This window comes from Heterocephalus glaber, unplaced genomic scaffold (assembly GCF_053883595.1).
Source record: "Heterocephalus glaber isolate CG9 unplaced genomic scaffold, H.glaber_assembly_v1.0 deba00001572, whole genome shotgun sequence".
In the NCBI taxonomy this organism is placed as follows: Eukaryota; Metazoa; Chordata; class Mammalia; order Rodentia; family Bathyergidae; genus Heterocephalus; species Heterocephalus glaber.
The window spans coordinates 2,515,341-2,534,774 of NW_028258357.1; the positions used below are offsets into that span (position 1 = coordinate 2,515,341).

Genomic DNA, 19,434 nt, shown 5'->3' on the forward strand with positions numbered 1-19,434 from the left:
AAATAAATCTACTCAACTCACTCTCATTTTTCCACAATCAGAAAGGACAAGACAAGGAGAGGAGTATCAGGTCTGTGTAAGTCGCCAGTATAGAAAGAAAAAACGTAGATTTGATTTTAGAAGTTTACTTCATAAATAGACCACAAGACAGGGAATTCATAAAATTTTGTCTGTGTATCAAAAAATGAATGTGCATCATTTATGAACAAAAATTGTAAATTTTTCTCCTAAAGGTTCATTTTTCATTATGAAACTATAGTGCTTTATTTTCTTTTAACCATTCATGCTTGATAAAAATTCTCCATTATATACTATGGTTCCAGACTTAAATTTGCTAGGCTTTCGACTATGCACTACAAAGGGCAGCACGCAGTTCAGCTGCATTAAATAGGTAATATATTTTGTTTAAAGTTTCAATTAAACCCAGGGCCAGAAGATATATGGTCCCTATGGGGAGTTTGAACACTTGAATGCCAATAGTAGGGTTGCTTAAGGATCATGCTTAGGTCTCTGTGTCACTTGCTTTTCTGGAAATACTATACAAGACAGTTGATTATATTTCACTATTATTAAAGCCACACAAGCCCACCTGTTACATTAATTCATATTTTTTGTCAATTTCATGGTAAAATTGAGGCTTAAAAACTGTATTTTTAAATTGAATTATAAGGAAATGAATATCCTCAAATTAATAACTAATTATATCCTTCTTATTCTCTTATTCACAAAGTTTCAATGTCCTCTACTCAAACAGTGTGCTTTCTGAGGCTTCAGTAGAAATAAATGAGAAAAACATATGTATCATCATCTTTTGTTGGGCAGTTGCCATGGAGTGAATCTTTTACTCAGCAGTAAATACAAGTCGGATTGTATTTAGAAAATTGAGGTAATGTTATATATACCTGAGAAATTCATTAACTGGATTTCAAAATCTGGCATTCTAAAAGATGTCAACTTTGATGCCTCTTAAATGGACATAGTCATGTGGCAGAACAAAATTTTGTGTGCAGGATACAGTCTTGAAAATTAATATCAAGGAAATGAGAAGTTGTGTATTGCGCATTTTAGAACAGGCAGCTGTAGGGGCAGAAAAATGATACCTTTTTTCACCCATGTTAATTGTCACAGCTGGCACTCCAGTTTTATGTGAGTAGGAGCCTTCAGAAATGAAAATTGAAAGTCCCAGGCAAAATTATTTTTATGCTTAGGTTTGAGGAAGAATATGAGCAGGTAGAAATGTGTGACTCTGCAAAAGAATTATGATCCAGTGAACAGACTGAGGGGGAGACCTGTAAGGACTGTCCAGATTCTTCTAGGGCTTTCTTTGTTGTATTCTTTCCCTGTGCTCCTGGATATGAGACTGGATCCCTCTGGAGTGAGGGTCTTTAAGGAAGAAGCGAGAAAGAAGAGATTGTGTGTGTGTGTGTGTGTGTGTGTGTGTGTGTGTGAGAGGGAGAGGGAGAGAGGGAGAAACACAGAGAGGCAAGGGCTTCCCACGGAGCTACCTTGTAGCCCTTAATTTTTTTTTTTTTTTCAAATTTTGAGATAGGGTCTCACCAAGGCACTAAGTTAACCAGGCTGGGCTTCAATTTATGATCTTCCTACCTCAGCCTCCCAGAGTGCTGGCTTTATAGGTGTAGGTCTGAGATTGACCTTTCTAGGTCTTCTTTTGCTTGCTTCTGGAGAGAAGAGTTCTAGTTTGATACCCTCCTTAGGGAATAGGAATTTGAGTTTCTGTGACTGGTTTGGATGGAGAGAGGACTGGAGAAGGTAAGAAAGACCTTGCTTCTGGAGTTTGTCTTGTTTCCTTCCATTCAGGTACTCAGCATGCCAGAAAGCTTTCCTTTGGGGGTATTATGTTCCAAGCTTCAACCAGATCGCAGAAATTTAGTTTAAATTTAAATACATTACTAATTCTCTGTGTTTTGCTCTGTGTGTATTTATGTCTGCTTTTCCTAATAAGTAGAAAAAAAAGTTGTTTTCTGCATAAAAATCTCAATTTAGCTTTATAAGTGAGCTGTTATTTAGTTTTAATTTTATCTACATTGATAGAAACCATCGCCTTATTCAAAATGAATGGAGAATGAAAATAGAGCATGCAGTGTTTTGTTCCAGAATGCTAGTTGTTTTTGCCAACATGTTAATTGTGGAAATGGAATTTTGTGGGTTGCTTGTGTGGATTTTTATGTAGAATCTCATCTTTGAATATTCATTAAAAATAGGGTAAATTTTATAAGTTCAAATGTGCCTTAGTAACATTAATATAGCAATTTATAGCATACATCAGTTATTCATTGCTTATTATAGAAACATATTAATTGCTTCAATAATATATATGAAATATATAAGATTTATATAAAACTGAAAAACTTCCCTTATACTCTTCTGACCATAAGAAAATCCCTTCTCATCCTATTGCAAGTATTTAACCCTATTCCTGTGACCACTATTATACTCGTTAATTCCTTCCAGGTTAGTATAACATTTACTCATTGTTTTCTTTCCTTTGGCATAAATCTTGTTTCTTTTTTAAAACAAAATAAGCTTGTTTTCAGTGTTCTCTTAAGTACTTCAATAATGTTAAGCTACTTTGTTTACTCCATTGACATTTTCAAGAGGACAGTATTATATTTTGGGGAGATAGATTCTTACCTCCCCTGATAGGTACAGGAACGAACACACGCACACACACGTGCGCGCGCACGCGCACACACACACACACACACACAGTATCTATCTCCCTATTTTTCGAATATTCTAAACATTTAAAAGGATTGGTACCCACATTTGTGGATTGTTTTAGAGATTTATTGCCTTGAAGATATAAAGGAAATTGATCAGCCTGGAGAATTTCACGATCACCAGTTACACTAGAGAAATATTGTCACAGGCTTCTGGCCTCTTTCCTAGGTAAATTTTGATGGCACATCAAATGTTTCCTGTGTATAACCTCACACTAGAAAATAGAAACTCTTAACTTTCACTCAACTTTAACTGACTTTTGATGATTCTTGTTTTTATCTAATGAAACACTCACTTTTACCCCCCTGCATTTCCTTTCTTTGGGTTAAAACTTGTTTTCAAGTTTCAGGAGTTTCTCCTTAATTATAATGCTATAGATTTCGGTTAAGAGTGCTATGTTAAACCTTTTGCATACCCTCCTCAATTTAAAACTTGGAAACATTTCAGTTTACTTCCAGTCCCTCCATTCCAGTAGAAGTTGTACTTGTTATTTTGTCTTCAGATACTAACTTCCACAATCATGTGGAATTCTTTTCTATCTTTTTTCCTACTCTGTTTAGTAGTCTTTGAAGACATCTAATCAGAACCAATATATCTAGGGCAACTGGATTATATTACTTTTATAAGAATAAGATGAGGGAAAGCTGGGAGTGGTGGTGTACACCTGTAATCCCAGGACTTGGTAGACTGAGGCAGGAGGACTGCCATGAGTTCAAGACCACCCTAAACTACATAGTGAGACTCTTGTCTCAAAAAAAAAAATGAGGGAAAGATTTGAAATCAAAATTATTCACAAAATCTGACAGCTAAGAGTTATCGCAAATCTGTGGCATCAACATTAAAAATGACAGTCAGGCTCACTAATGTTACTATGTTAATGTTAACACTGTGAAATAAGAAGTGAGAATCACAGCAAGTTAAATTCTTGATACAATTTGGCCTGATGTTACATGGTTCTCTTTGACTACAGAGGCTAGAAAAGGGGTTTACTTGGAGATTGCTCTTCGATTATATACTTAGTAAAAATGTACTATCTAAATAGAAATTGATACCTGACATGATCAGTTATTTATCTGATATTTATTGTGGATTGTTTGGATCCAGAGACTTCTGCGCTTAAGTTAGAAAACAGATGAAGAGATGAAAGATTGCATATCTGATTCCATGCTTGTCATACTTCAGTTTGGGATCAGAAGGATTGTAATTGCTAGAGTAGATACCATAGATATGTAGAAATATAGGGGCATTTGAATGAGTAAAAAATTGAATATTTATTGTAATAGTTAAGCTTGATTATCAATTTGATTGGCTTGAGAAACACTCACATTGGTAAGGCGCACCAATGCCTTATTACTACTGCCTTCCCAGTGCTGGGATTATAGGTGTACACTATTGCGCCTGGCTCTGAACACTTAATCTTGAACGGGGAAACTCAATTTTGTAAAAGTTTCCATTTTATCAAAGTGATTCATGTATTGTAATGCAGTAGCAATAAGCATTCTAAAAAGAATTCTATCAAAAACTTGAAAAAATTATTCTAATGTTCATCTGGTAAAATTAATAGGAAAATAAAGCCAGGAAGGCTCAAAGAATGGTGGATGAGACTTTGCTCTATTTGAGATTAAAATATTTAAAGAAACTAGCATGATTAGAACAATGCTATACTGGCATAATAAAACTAGCAAAATATTTGTATTATATTATTGATTTCTAATGCTTGGAAAACATCAAAATTTTGTCACCAGCTGTCTATGTATGGTATAATTCAACTTTATAAAAATAAGACCCTCTACAGTGAATAGGTATAATTAGCATTTTCTCATTTGTAAATGACAAATCTGAAGCCTTATCAAGTAATTTCTGAATCAACTAATTAGTACAGGATGAAAATTCAAAACCAAGCTGCCAGGGCTGGCGCTACAGCATTTGATGACCTGGGTTTGATCCCCAGCAATGCACCAAACAAATAAGACAAACTATCTAAACTATCAAAAAAATAAGACAAACTATCAAACTATATGAGTGTTGCCAACCTATGACATGTATGCTATAGCCAGCTGTTTGTTATCATTAAAAGCTCTAAGATTCACCATCACTGGGATATAATTAATCATTTTGTACATACTGCATCGTAATTGTAAGTAATTTCAACAGATAAAGAAAGCAAACTAAGTTAATCAATTAAAATATAGTTACTTTAGACTCTTTTTTTTTTTTTTTTTGTACTGGAGATTGAACTCAGGACCTTGCACTTGCGAGGCAGGCTGTGGAACCACTGAGCTAAATCCCTGGCAAAAATGTAGTAACTTTAAATTATGTGGAAAAACTAGTTCCTAAGAACTGAATTATAAGAATCTTATAAAGAGGAACTTGTCATAATAACTTTGAATATTGCTAAAAGTGTTCACTAAAAGATAAAAGGCAGCACATTAAAAAATTTGTATGAAATCACTGAAATATACCTGATAATTTATATTCAAAGGAAGCATTTCTTTAAAATGTGCTGAATAGATTAGCAACCAGCGAAGTTCTTCAACCTGAGAGTTGAGAAAGTATGGATTGAGATAGCATGGCTGTGTCCTGTAGGCAATGCATTCTAAAACTATCAGTATTGCCAGTGAGATGCTTTCACTGTCTTAGTGGCAGGAAGCTTGTTAGAGGTCAAATAGGGGCATTTTATAAGAGCCCCATTCCTTTTAATTTTTAAGTCCGTGTTAGTAATACAATATGATGAGGTCTACTTTTGGAAATTGGTACATACATTCAATATATCATCTATCCCATTACCGCCCCCCCCAGTCCTTTTCTTCTGTGATCTTTCTAATCCCCATACCCTTTTCCAAAAGTCTTTCTCCTAGTTTCTGATCATTTGGTGATAGCCATTCTGAGTGGGATGAGATGAAATCCCCAAGGAGTTTTGACATGCGTTTCTCTAATGTAGAGCCCCATTTTTTAAGACACCAGAAAAAAATGCTATAAGCTGTGTTTTATAAGAATGAGTTTTCTTCCTAGTGTGACTGGTAGATTTTAGTAAACTTCTGGAACTTTTATAATTTCTTAGCTTATAGCTGATATATGCACTTTGGTGTTGTCCGTGTCTGTCAGGCACATATCACTGTATTACTGTTGTGGTTTTGTTTACAACCATTTACCATCTGCATTATTATTTACTTAATATATTTCTTCATTCGAACTATAGTGTCTATAAAATTACCTTTTCTAGTATGGATTCAATCAAATGAATATTAATTTTTAAAAGTAAGTTTTTATTTTGAAATGTGCACTTCAAATCAATTTTGAGAAACACCGGTAGATCTACTTACTTGTCACTAGATTGTCAGATTCATGAAGGCAGTAGTGAATGGTAGGTGATTATTATCTTTATGTCTTCTATGTATTATTCATGTTGACTAACCTAAATTTATAGCCAAGGTATCAAGAATTTTTAAAAAGGCATTTAGCAGTTATATAGAAGGTGAGATAAAGATAATCTCCTTTGATAAGGATGATCATAAAAGGTTTTTTTAAATTGAGAATCTATACTGAGTCTTAATATTATGTTCCAGTATGTGCCCTATTCTTTATCTGCAAGCAGGAGCTGTCCAGTAACTCGAAACAGAATCCATGAGCTCTAGACTAGTAAATCATCAATAACCCAATATTTTTTCCTTGACTAGTTAGCCTTTGCCTGGGTTATTTAGACCTGGGGCTTTTTAGGGAGGAAGAGTGACATTATTTGTGTTACATCTGAAACTGGTTTATATCTGCCTGAAGCCAGCCTAGAGACATTCAAATCCCTTTTGTCTGTGAGTGAATTGGAAATAAAGCTGGGTGATGAACCTGATAGCTACATCATCGCACAGCAAATCTTCTCGTTTTTATGAAACTGCCTTTATTATGTCATTTTTTGCAAGATGAGAAGGAAAAATAGTCATCATTGCTTCTTTCCTCCTGGGTACTATAAACTTTTTTTTTTCGATTAAGTTAAGAAAAATTACAGTAGCAGAAAAGAGGACTTAACTGCCCCCTCCCACCCTATTGCTGACCAAGTATCTTTACTTCCTTGTTGAATTTATTGAACTTCCTTTTCCTGTGGCCATTGCCTTTATGGAATCTTTAGATGATTTTAATATTGCAGTCAAGCTTGAAAAATTGTGTATATATATATATATATATATATATATATATATATATACCAATGTCCCTTAAGAGTAAACTCACTGATGACACCTTCTGCAGGTATTTTATCCCCTTTGTGATTATTTTTGATAGAATTTGTGTAGAATGGTGTAGCACAGAGAACCAGAGAAAACTAATAGGAATCCCGAATTTGACATTTGCTTGATTTTTACCTTCAGCAGGTTGGTTAAGCTCAGTGAGCCACGGTCATCTCATTTGTAACATGTGATGATGTGAATTATAGCATGAGGATAATGTAAAGATTATATATTGAAGATGTTAGTAGTTAATTAATAATACTATGTAGCAGACAGCTAATGCAGTTCAAAAAATCATGCTTTGGGGGCCACTCAGTCCTTTTTGGAGAGAATTATTAATTTTACAAGTCACTTCTCACTCCTGAGCTTTCTTCCCCTCCATAAAATGGGTACTATTAACCCTTATTGTGGATGAGGAATATACAGCTTCTACCCTGCCAGTGTCAGCGATACAGCAAGTTTCCATCTTGCTTGTATATTCATTAAATCTCCAATAATTGCCTTTTTTTGTATCCAATTTATCCATGATTATGTTCTTCCATTCCAGGCTTTTCATCTGGATTTTATTACCCCTTTTATAGACTGTTTGTGTTAAGGATAACCATAAGATCAAAGTGCACCTTACATCCCTCTATTTTCCCTTTAAGAATCGAATAGTATGTGTAGAAAGCATTTTTAAAGGTCAACCATAGATTATTGTTGCTCTTCTTTATTCCTTTAATTCAATAGATAAGTCCAAGGCAAAGTGAAATGAACCTGCTGGACAATCTATTTTAGCTAGAAAACAATTTTCTATGAGTAAAAGAGTGTAGTTTTCACCTGAACTTGGGAGATGGAAAGTTTTTGATTATTCTCTACCAGCTGGTTAAAGCAGTGTGTTGAGAGCAGGTAGTCCAGGCTTTAAATTGCAGCTCTAACACTTTGCATGTTTATAATTTTTGTCATTTACCTACTCCTCATTTTTTATCTGTAAAATCCCTAATAATTGGTGAAATGCATATGTAAAACAACTAGTAGAAAGATTAAAAATAGATTTTATCTTGGACACCTGCTATGAATGTTTGACTTGAGATTGGGCAGGGCAATGTGTTAAAACTCTTATGAGACAGAGAGAAAAAATTCTACACGTCCAAATGTATAGAATAAGACTAGTGTTAAACATAAATCAAACACCTGTCCCGTCACTTGCTACCCTACTTCATAGCACATAATTTATGATTATTGTTGGCATAGTTTGTTAAGATATGCGAGATGATTAAATGAAGTTTTATAAAATCTAATGAATACTATCCAGGTAGGTTAGTTTGCATCAGTTTTTGTATGTTTACCATGATTACATTATATTATTTATAGCCCTCTAGTATTTTCATATTTCATAAGCTTTACAAACTTAAGTTAGTTATGAGTTCTTACTGAATGACATGGACTATCCACTAATTATTTAGCAAATTAATAATTGCTTTCAAATTAGGTTTTAATAATGATCTATTTTTGAGGAGGAAAAAATAGCTCTAGTACTTTCTGAAGTGATTTTTAGACATTAACAACTTTAATGTAATAAAGATTTGAATTGTGAAAGTACTCTGGATTTAGGATTCTCTAATAATCGTTTTCTGTACTGAAGACCTGCTATTATTCCAAAACTCATTTAATTATTTTATCAACACGAAATGGAAGCTATAGTAAATGGATTAGTTATATGGCTTTCAATATTGGACCTATGAGCTCTTAAGGAGCCAAAGTAGAATTTCAGATTGATTCTAAATGGGACTCATAAGGCAAGATCATCTTCCCTCTAGCTTTGTAATCTATTTTATTGATAAGTATTTAGATGGAATTTATCACTAATCATTTTTAAAATATCAATACTGTAGTATATTGGCATCCTTTCTGGTATGGAAATCATATGTAGTATTAGTATAAAGAAAAGGGGTTTGCTTTTTCTAAGAAAACTTACATGATGTATTTGGCAATATTTGTTCAACATAGCCCCCCATTTAAAAAAAAAATCTGGCAGTGTATCAGCTTTTACAGTGATAACAAATTAAAAACAAGAAAATTATTACAGAATTTTGGAAGATTTAGAAAAATCAGTTCCTAACCTGTCATTCCAAGAACTACAAGCATATTTTTTGTATTCTATTCCAGTCTTTTGTCTTTATTTCCTGTGCTTTTTTATTTTACAAAAAAAAAACAATTTCATAATCAAATAATAAGAGCACAGAAAGAGTTACTACTCTATGCATTACTATCTTCAAAGTAGCCACTCAGAACACAGAATATAATCAGTCTTTGAAATGTTTTATACTATATGGGAAAATATTTCCCCAGCTATCATTTCTATGATAACGTAGTTTAAGGATTATTCTTAAAACTAGTAATACCTTCATATGCTTGAGAAGATAACATAAATTTTAAAAATATTACCTATTATTTGTCACCAGCATTGTTTTGCTAACCTGCCACGCAAAGGGCATTCAAAAGATCAGGAGACAAACCAGTATCACTCATCAGACGTATTTATGTTGACTTTGCTAAGCTAATAAAAACAATATGATTTTTTTAAAAAAGAGAGCAAGTTCGTTGAAGCCAAAAATATACCACCAGTATGAGTGACACATTTAGAAAAAGCCTCTGACGCCCAAAGAGGAAAGGCTTTCATGTTTATAATTAGTTAAGTTGTAGAAGTCTCTCTGGAAAATAGTGCAAGTTACCAGGCAGGTTCCTAGTCTAAGAAACTGAATACCACCTAAATTTGCAGCACTTAATGAACTTTAATATTAGAGTTAATATTTAAGTTAAATTCATTCTCATCTTAAAATACAGCTTTTCATCTTTGAACACTTTTCTATACTCCATTATGAGAGAGAAATGATAATAAGCAGGCTTTGGGCTTTATTTTTAATTTTATTCTCTAGTTGGGTTCTTAGCAAAATGCTAGATTTAGCAACTAAACTATATAACTCGAATGCAATGATGAATGGCTGAAAGGTCTCAGACTAGCTTTGTACCTTGTCAAAGCTGAGTATGTCTGATAATTGTCATATATTCATCAGATTTTTCCAAATGAAACTAAAACTTTTATTTACTTATTAATACAAAATGCAAATGATTCTAGCAACATTATTTAATCCAAACCCATTTTCAACTTGTTCATTTAACCATACTTCAATTGCTAAAGAAACTAAAGAATGTGAATAAAAATGAATAAATAATTATACAGAAGAATCAACTTATCGGTGAGAAAACAAATGGCGAAAGAGGGGCTGTGCTTAAGAGTCAGATGTCACTAGGTTGAAAGTCAAAGCCATACTGTTTTTCCAAATGTTTAACATTGCCTGTTTTACTTTACTTCTGCAACACAAGGTTTTCCATCTATAAAATGAAAATCATGATGACATTTTTTGGGAGTCAAATGAGGAAATGAATGAAAGAACTCATCACGGTATTTGAAGTCCTGTAGTACATAAACATAAGGATGGAGGGTGCCGTTGCAGATGCTATGGGACAGCAGTAACCTGTTCTTTCTCATAGATTGTATTATAATTTTAAGTTTATTTTAACTAGTACATAATAAACAGTTTATGGATATTTATGGATACCATGTAATGTTTGGATGCACATAAATATTGTGTAATATTTAAATCAGGTTAAACTTACCTATCTCCTCAATCATTGGTTATTTCTTAATGATGAAAATTCTCAAACTTCTTGTAGCTCTTTAAAATCTACAGTCATTTGTAAACTTTTACGGAAGGAAGGAAAAACTCATGTATTACAATCCAAACAACAGAAAACAACTTGTAGCCTCAGTTTGAGCTCATGATTTTCTTTTCAGGTGAAGCATATATGCGAATGAGCAAGCTCCCTGAAGCAGAGCATTGGTATATGGAGTCCCTGAGATCCAAGACGGACCACATCCCTGCTCATCTCACCTATGGGAAGTTGCTAGCTCTCACGGTGAGTACCTACCTCTCTCATTCCCTAAGACACGGATTTTCTCCATGCAGATTGGGATAGCAGGAGTTTGAGGCTACCAGTTGTGAGCCAGTCAACACAGGTAACAACTTGATGGTCATACTGTTAGAACCCTATACATAAAAAAAGTATTTTACTTTGCTTATGGAATTTGGCCTGGAAAAAATGCATAATGCTTAACTGTGCTCAAAAAGGTGTGGGAGAGTCCATAGGAGCTAGCAATGAAGTAGTAACTAGGGATCAGAACATTGAGGAGTAGGCTGATTCCAAAGCTCATTTGGATCATTTACCAGTTGTGGAAACTGGTGAAAAGGGTTTTGTTTGTTTGTTTGTTTTTACTTTTTCTGGATTATGAGGCAAAACTTTGAGCCAATGGAAGGCCAAAATTTGAAGCTTAAATAAAGCCTAGGAATTCCTGCCCTTAGTATCTGGATAACATAAGTTTGTATACCTTCACAAGAGGGAAGCATGAACATGTGACCGTGTCAGAATCGCATCTGGATGGAGAACGAGTGTATTCTCTGTTGTGAATTTGTTTGAAAACAGGTTCTTTTGTTTTTCTTTTTTTTTTTAACGTTAGGTTTTGAATTTGCCTGCCTGATCAGGGAATTTTATGCCAAGAAATTAAGTAAAAATCAGTCCACCAAAAACCCTTATGAATACGTTCTTTAAAAGAACACAGGTCTAGCCTGGCTTGGTGACATATGCTTATAATCCCAATGCTCTGGGAGGCTGAGGAAAGAGGGTCTCAAGTTCAGTATCATCCTGGACAACTCAATGACTTAGAGAGACCAGTAAAATATCCTAAAGAGGGTTGGATGTAGCTCATTGAAAAGCCCTTGGTTTCAATTCTTAGTACCGAAAGAATAAAATAACGCATTTAAGGATGATTATGGTACAAAGAGAATGTTGGACAAAGAAATTGATCATGTAGGTGAATCAGAATATGCTTTTACAGAATAAAATATCGAGGAAGAATAACTATACAGAAACACTCAGAATAGTAGCATGTCCTCAGTGGATAAGGTATGTAAGGGGATTTTGAAAAGCAGAAAGCAATGGAAGTGTTACAACTGATTTGTCAGAGCACAGGAAACTACAATCTAAAGGTGCTTTGTTTGGAATGAGCTAACAGCAAAAAATCCAACTTACCCCAAAGCCTGAAGAAGCTCATGACTTCAGGAAGCTGACTAGAAGGGAGTGATTTAAAGGGCATAAAGTGGGGTGATCAATTTCAGCCTATGAACACTTCAGTCAGATCTTTCCTCATTGTCTTCAAACGCCAGGAACCAGACTCCCACTCCACAGACTCCAACTCACAGTGCTAAAACAAGTGAATAAGAGAGGTCCTGAACTCAGGAAAGGCTTCCACAGTTTGCATGGAATGAAGAGGGGAGTGGTACTATGCTTAAGACATGGTTCCAGCATGGCTCGCAAAGGTTCATTGCTGCAAGCTTGGTCCTTTAGAGGTGACGATGAGAGGTACTATAACCTTCAAGGAGCTAGGCCTCTTTCATGCTAATTAGGTCTTGGGGATGTCATCCTCAGAAGGTACTGAGGTCATGGGGATAGCACCATCTGGCAGTGTTAGTGCTAGTCTTGCAGAGTGAGCTTTTGAGAGAGCAAGTCATTATCAAAAGAGCAGCCTGACCTCTAAGTCGCTTGGCTTCCTATCCTGCAATGTGATCTCCCTTTCTTCTCATGCTGTCACCATGGTGCCTTCTGTCATAGTGTAGCTAGAACACACTCACCACAGCCAAGAGGATGCTGCTGCCATGTTTTTGAATCTCTAGAACTGCGAGCTAAATAAGCTTCATTACAAATAAGTAACCCAACTTCTGGTATTTTGTTATAGCAACAGAAAATAGATTAAGACGGGGAGTGAAAAGAGAATTGATTTAAAATCCTCTCATGGAGTATTCATATCCTTGATATTCCTCCATCACTTTATGTAGAATAAGAGCAACACAGGAGTTATATCCTTCCCCATTGTATACCTTTATCCCTTATACCTTATCACCAAAGAAATTACGGAGTTCTTATCTAAAGAAACTAAATTATTCTAGAGAAGAGATTTCCATATACTTAAATTTAAAGATCCCCTGTAAATCAATGGCTCCATGAAGAAAGCCTTTCTATGCCTTAGGAACTTCATTCAGATTTTAATGCTTAAATATCAGTAGGCAGTGTAGGATTATCAGTCATATTAGGCAAACGTCAACTGTAGGATGGGGATAGGAAGTAAATTATTAGGAGAAGTAAATATGAAGAAACCTTCAAAAGAATAGCAGTCCTTACAGATGGTACCATATAACATTTCATGAAGCAGGATGCCATGAAAAAAAAAATAATACTGAGGAAAAAAACAAGATAGATTTTTAGAAATAAAAATATGATAATAAAAACAGTTTTCACTGAAGGACAAGAGGATAAAAATGAAAAAAAATCTCATTCACTAACACAAAAATAGGGAAATAAAAAGCATGAAAGAAGAAATTGTAAAAGAAATCAATATGGAATCCAACAAAAGACAGAAAGAGGGAAAGGAGAACATTACTCAAAATCAAAAGGTACAAGCTGCTATTTGTGCCATTTACCTGATGATTTAATTCCTTAGAAAAATTATTTTATCTTTGAAAACCAACTTGTATCGTGATAGGATGATAATTCACATATAAATAGAATTCATATATCTCTTGCTCCAACACTGAGATTTTCTCAGGGAGTTCAAATGGAAATGTTTTGAGTTAGATTGCTAAATGACCACCTTCAGAAATAATTATAAAAGTTTCAGATGCCTAATTCACTCCCCCTGAAAGCTGGAAAAGAAAATTGAGCCATAAATGTACATAATTCTGAATATGCATAGATCATGACACTGGATATAGAAACCACGTGTCATTTTTTTCTTTTTGATTTTCAAGGCTGAATATTTTAAACTTTCTATACCAAAAATATAATTTGAAAGCCTGCTTTATTCTTTTCAGAATGCTTTTTTTAAAAAAGAAAAAAAAACCAAGATTTATAACTTTTACTTTACAGAAATTTCCTTAATGGAAGGAAGGAAAACCTCATATATTACAATCCAAATTTTTAATTTTCCCCCACAGAGACTTTTATAGTTTCCGACTTGCTGATTAGATGAAATACAAACTCCATTATGGAATGGCTTAAACTCACAGTACCAAAACCCCATAACCATCTATAACAGTTTCTTTCTAAATTATAAGATTTGGCAAATTTCTGATCCCAGTGTATTGGCTTTGTGTAATTGTGGGTTTCTTAGCCTGGTAATATGCCAGTGACTTAGCATAGAATTAACAAGGTGGAAAGTGTCACAGATTTTGACTTCTGAATGTTTAAAATATATTGTAAAATGGAATTGGTTTCTAGTCTTAAGAGAAGAGTTTTATCTTTTTGTCAAAACTGGCCGAAGGCAAATTATGTAAAAATGGCATGCAATGATATTAGATTTAGACAGTATGGAAAGAGTTTAAGAATTCTAGTAAGAAATTGATTATTAAGACTTTTGTTACAGTCAGTGGCATGATTCTCTCAATACCTTTTTCTAAACAAGTTTTTCTTTAAGAATTCATGTAATATTTATAGTATTTAGAAAAGTGTAAAAGGATTTAAGTTTCCCCAGAAGGCTTTGGCACATTCTATACATCATAGCCTTTCTATTCCTCTGCCAAAAATGTCCTTTTCCTCTCTCTACCTGTTGAAATTTTATTTCCTCTGTGAAGTCTTGCCTGGCTCTCTCAAGCATTTTTTCCCCTCTTTCTCTGTACTTCCTTAGCTTTGCTCTCAGTATGTCTATAACAGCACTTCCCAATTGAATGACACACCTAAATCTGCCCATCTTTTGACACTACACATGCCAGTAGGGTGTAGTCTTTTTCACTGTCTTGATAAAAATCCCTGTATATTTTTATGTTTTAAGTTATTTAATGTTTTGGGACAAGATTAATATTCTAATTTCCCTAGACTGATTCTCATCTTTATCCCTCATCTTCTCAACACATGTATTTAGATTTACTCCTCCATACTAAGCATAATTTTAATCCTTAATAATGCTTCATGCTGAATTGTTGAATGAAATGGGGCTTGACTATAAAGTGGACGTAGAGTAATCTTACAAATTACCAGAAGGAGAGGTAAACTCAAGTGCAATGTTCATCTCTCGAGACCCTGTTTTTGATGTGTTAATTCATAGCAGCTGCACACCCCTTGGGAAATATTATCTCCTTTTTTATAAATGAAGAAAGTGAGCTTCAGAGATTTAAGGAACATCCCAAAATTCACTTAGTAATTAAGTAGTAGAATTATTTTTTCTTGAATCATGTCATTAATTTTATTCTGCATTAAATAATTTTAAGTGTGGGATTTTTTTTTCTAGTTGGCATGCCTGAGTGAACTGATTAGAGATTCTTAAAAGCAACGTGCCATCCTGCTCGCCCCAATTTTTATACCTTATTTTAAAATATTGTCATTAAATACTAGTTTCGTTTGAATAGTTATATGCATTTTTATTATTAGGTGTAATAGTTCATGAATATAGGACTTCAGTTTTAGGCTGTTGACACTTTTAGATCTACGTTATACCTCTAGTACAAATTTTCCATGATACCCTGGAGAATAGTTCTGCATTAAAGTCACTGGTAGCCTCCATGTTTAAATGTAGTTGGGCCCAGGTGTTATCCCCTTTAAAATATATGGAACTTTCGTACCAATGTCATGTCCAATTAAAATACTAAACACAAGCTGAGTTTGAATTGGTCTGCTTAAAATTGTGATTTATTCCTTGTTTGAACTTTGTTACCTAGGGCTAATGCTATGAATTTAAAATTGGGCATGCTTTAAGAGAGAGGAAAGAATAACATTTCAATTATTGTATTTCAGATGATTTTCTAGTTTTTTCTAAAGCTGTGTGGGTTCACTAGTTGTGTACACATGCTTCCTTCTGTGTTTTCTCTTTCTTTTTGTTTTGTCTCTTTGTCTTGAAGCCAAATATTTTGCAGTTTTTGTGATCCAGTAAAATTAACATTGATTTGAATTGCAATAAAAACTATTTGGCTGTTAGCTTATTTTCCAGATTTAGGTTAGGAGGAGAGAAGGAAGGATATTGGAGACTGTGATGGTAATATATGATATAGAAGACCTTTATTTTGGCTACTGCATAGGAGCAGTGAGCCAGACTTCGGTGTCTCGCCAAAGTTAATCGGTCTACATAAAACTCCAGTTGGGAAAGTACTTGAGGTTCCACCAGAAAGCCCCATATTCCAAGCTAGAATAGTGTCTGTAAAGTTCATCTGCAGGTGCAGTGTTGTGTGTTTCCATGGGTCTTTTGGGACCACTAATACTATTTAAAGCTGAGGGTTTTTTTCTCCATTTGATCTTCTCAAGAACATTTTTTTTTCATTTTGAATGTTGACAACATTCAGGGTTGCTTGATCTTATGATAATCATCCACAACCATGTTTAGATCGGAAGGAGAAGGGAGCAAAAAGTAGTTTTTCCTGTAATTCTGATTCTTTGTAGATTTTCTGATTCATTGTACATGTATACAATTCAAGTTGCAAAATTAATTTTGAAAAAAGAAAACAGTATTGTATATCATGCTACTGAAATAATAGATGAAATATAAAAAGATATTTAATCCCATACAATATTCAGCTAAACTTGTATATAGCTTACCTTATCTAACTTTTATGATTTAGCATTCAGGAAATCATAGGGTTATCACAGTATTATTTTTAGCCAGAAGCTTAGTGAATCTTATAATCCAACTTTTAGTGCTCTCCCCCTTCTCCATTTCATGATGTACATTTTATTATCTAGTGTGAACCTTATACTGGTCTACTTAAACTGTTCTACAAGTGACATAAGAAATCAAATATCTCTGCAGTACCCTTAACTTGCAGTCTGTTTTCATGTTGTGAGTTACTAGAAGTCATCATTTATTTTGCCAGATAGTCTGAAGAACAATAAAAATTAAAATACTTAAATTATTAAAGGACACATTGTCTTATATCTACATACATGTGCTTCAGTGTTTAAAGAAAAAACATGAGTGTTTTTATGTCATTCCTCCTTAGGTTTATCCATCTCACTTTTCCAAGCGTGTGAGCCTCAGGTCCCCACATCTCTTTGAGGGCATTTTTTAAATCCATTTTACAGTTTTTTAATTTGTTAAATGAGTTCCTTGACACACTATGATACTTGATTCATGACTTCCAGTTTGATTTTCTTTTTACTACATTGTATTGACTCCTATCATGTAATAAATCTTGAAACATTTTAATGTGAGTTAAATTCTGCTTTTAATTTATGATTCATATTTTCCTAGCTTGATAAATTCTAATTATATATCAGAAGAAAATTTGAGTATTTCTGCTTATTAAAACAGCTCTGTTCAAACTACATACATTTAAAAAAAGCAAACATCTTCTCTTGTAAGTGGTTGGGTCAACACTTTTACCAAGACAGATTGCCTTTTTTTTTTTTCTTGTGGTATCCAGATGTGTACATAAAGGTGTTTCACTTATGGTGGTATTACCATTGTAAATTACACATTTTCTAAGTCAAAAGTGCATTTAATACACCTAAGCTACCAAATATAACATGGTATATATAGAAGAGTGCTGGTTTCCTCTGGTGATCAATCACATGGCTGACTAAGAACTGCCCAGTATCACATGAGAGTGTCATACTGCCCAGCCCAGGAAAAGACCAAAATTGAAAATTCCAAGTATAGCTTCTCTTGAATGCATATTCCATAAAGTAGAAAAATAAGTTAACACTTTGCAAGTCAGAAACCATCTACACACATACATCTACAGAGAGAGAGAGAGAGAGAGAGAGAGAGAGAGAGAGAGAGAGAGATGACAGGCTAATTCTAAGATGTTAAAATATTTTTTTTCCAGTGCTGGGGATTGAACCCAAGGTCTTGACATAATAGGGAAGCATTCTGCCACAGAGCTGCATCCCCAGTCTTTTTTGAAAACTTCATTTTGAGACAGGGTCTTGCTCAGTTACCTAGGCTAGCCTGGAGCTTGGGTATTCCCTGGCCTCAGCCTCCCAATTAGCTGGAATTATAGGCATATGCCACCATGTCTGGCCAACCTACTCATTTATGTAGACTCATAAATAGTTTCAAAACTGGACCATTTGGGAATGTGTTCATAAGGTCTTTGTCATTTCTCCTTATGTCTAAAAGTCTCCATGCGACTTTTTCAAGTTTATGAGGCTTACAGGCCTGAAGCAGGAGGACTGGTGAGCTATAGATTATATCTTTAGATTTATTAAAATCGTTGCTCCAAACACAGTTAGTTCTGGACTCAGCTTCATTCATGTCCTGAGCTTCTAGGGCCATCTGAACTTGTTATTCGCCTCTTGACTCCCTCACCATAAATCCTCATCAGTTGCTTTGCTGACATATAATTAGATAGCACATACTGTATAGTGTGGCTCCTTACCATGCCTCTTCATTGGCTGTATCAATCAGAGTATCTCAGAAATTAGCTCATACTCATTATACAATGAGACAGACATTTTGGAGGTGCTACTCTGTCACCTCCTAACATGAATTGAGGTATCCATGAACTAGATACCCACTTTATAGATGAGGAAGCTGAGATTCACAGAGGTTAAACCCAGCTCTGTGTCTAAATTCTATTATGTCATACTACCCCTTCATTTTCTTTTTTGCTAATTGTACTACTTAAGATGCTCTCTAGCCTTTAATTTGCCTTATTCAGTCAAAACATGTATACATGGTACCTAACATGGTATATGTGTAAATGCCCAACTTCAAAATGCATAAAATTTATTTTGAAAACAAATCTTCCTTCTAGTTTTAGCTTGTCTTCTCATAGTTACACAGTGGAGAACCATTTTTCATGTATATTTTTAAGTAAAAAGAATTTTAGCATAGCTCCTGGTAAAATGATTTAAGTATATATGTGAAGTAACAAAAAATAGTAATAGTGAAGCTTAAAATTGATTTTTAATTTAAAGATGACATGCATAACTTCCCTCAGGTTTTAAAATTTGAAGGAAGCTCTGTGCTCTGGCAGCCTGGAGGGAGTGAGGCTGGGAGCAGGGGAGGCCTGAGTGCAGTGACTCTGACCTTTATCTGAGGAACCTTTAACTGGTAAAACACTGAGTTGGAGCCAGACCACCTGAGCACTACCTGCCTAGGAATTTATTTCTATTCATACTGTGAAGTATAATTCTTTTAAGAGACTTACAATTGCAGGATTTGTATGTCTGTGACATAATTGAAGCTCTTTGTCAAAATTGACAGGGTGAGGTACATTCCTGAGCATTTACTGTAATTTGGTGTGCATGGTAATAATAATATTTTAGGTAGAAGACAGAAACACACAGAAAGGTTCATGTAGAAATAGGACCCTTTGGTCAGGTTTACACTGGTCATGAGGCAGAGTTTAAAATGGGCACTGAATGTCATCTCAAGCCCTGTATTATAATATCG

At 34.4% G+C, this 19,434-nt stretch overlaps 1 protein-coding gene across 8 annotated transcripts in view; it reads left to right on the forward strand.

The window, feature by feature from the left end:
- Tmtc2 (transmembrane O-mannosyltransferase targeting cadherins 2) overlaps positions 1-19,434 on the forward strand; it is a 531,775-nt gene that overhangs the window by 404,106 nt on the left and 108,235 nt on the right. For all 8 annotated transcript variants that reach the window (XM_087192795.1, XM_087192793.1, XM_021246525.2 and 5 more), the window contains one exon: positions 10,798-10,919. In XM_087192795.1, the coding sequence (XP_087048921.1) occupies positions 10,798-10,919 (122 nt within the window). The remainder of the gene's footprint in view (positions 1-10,797; positions 10,920-19,434) is intronic.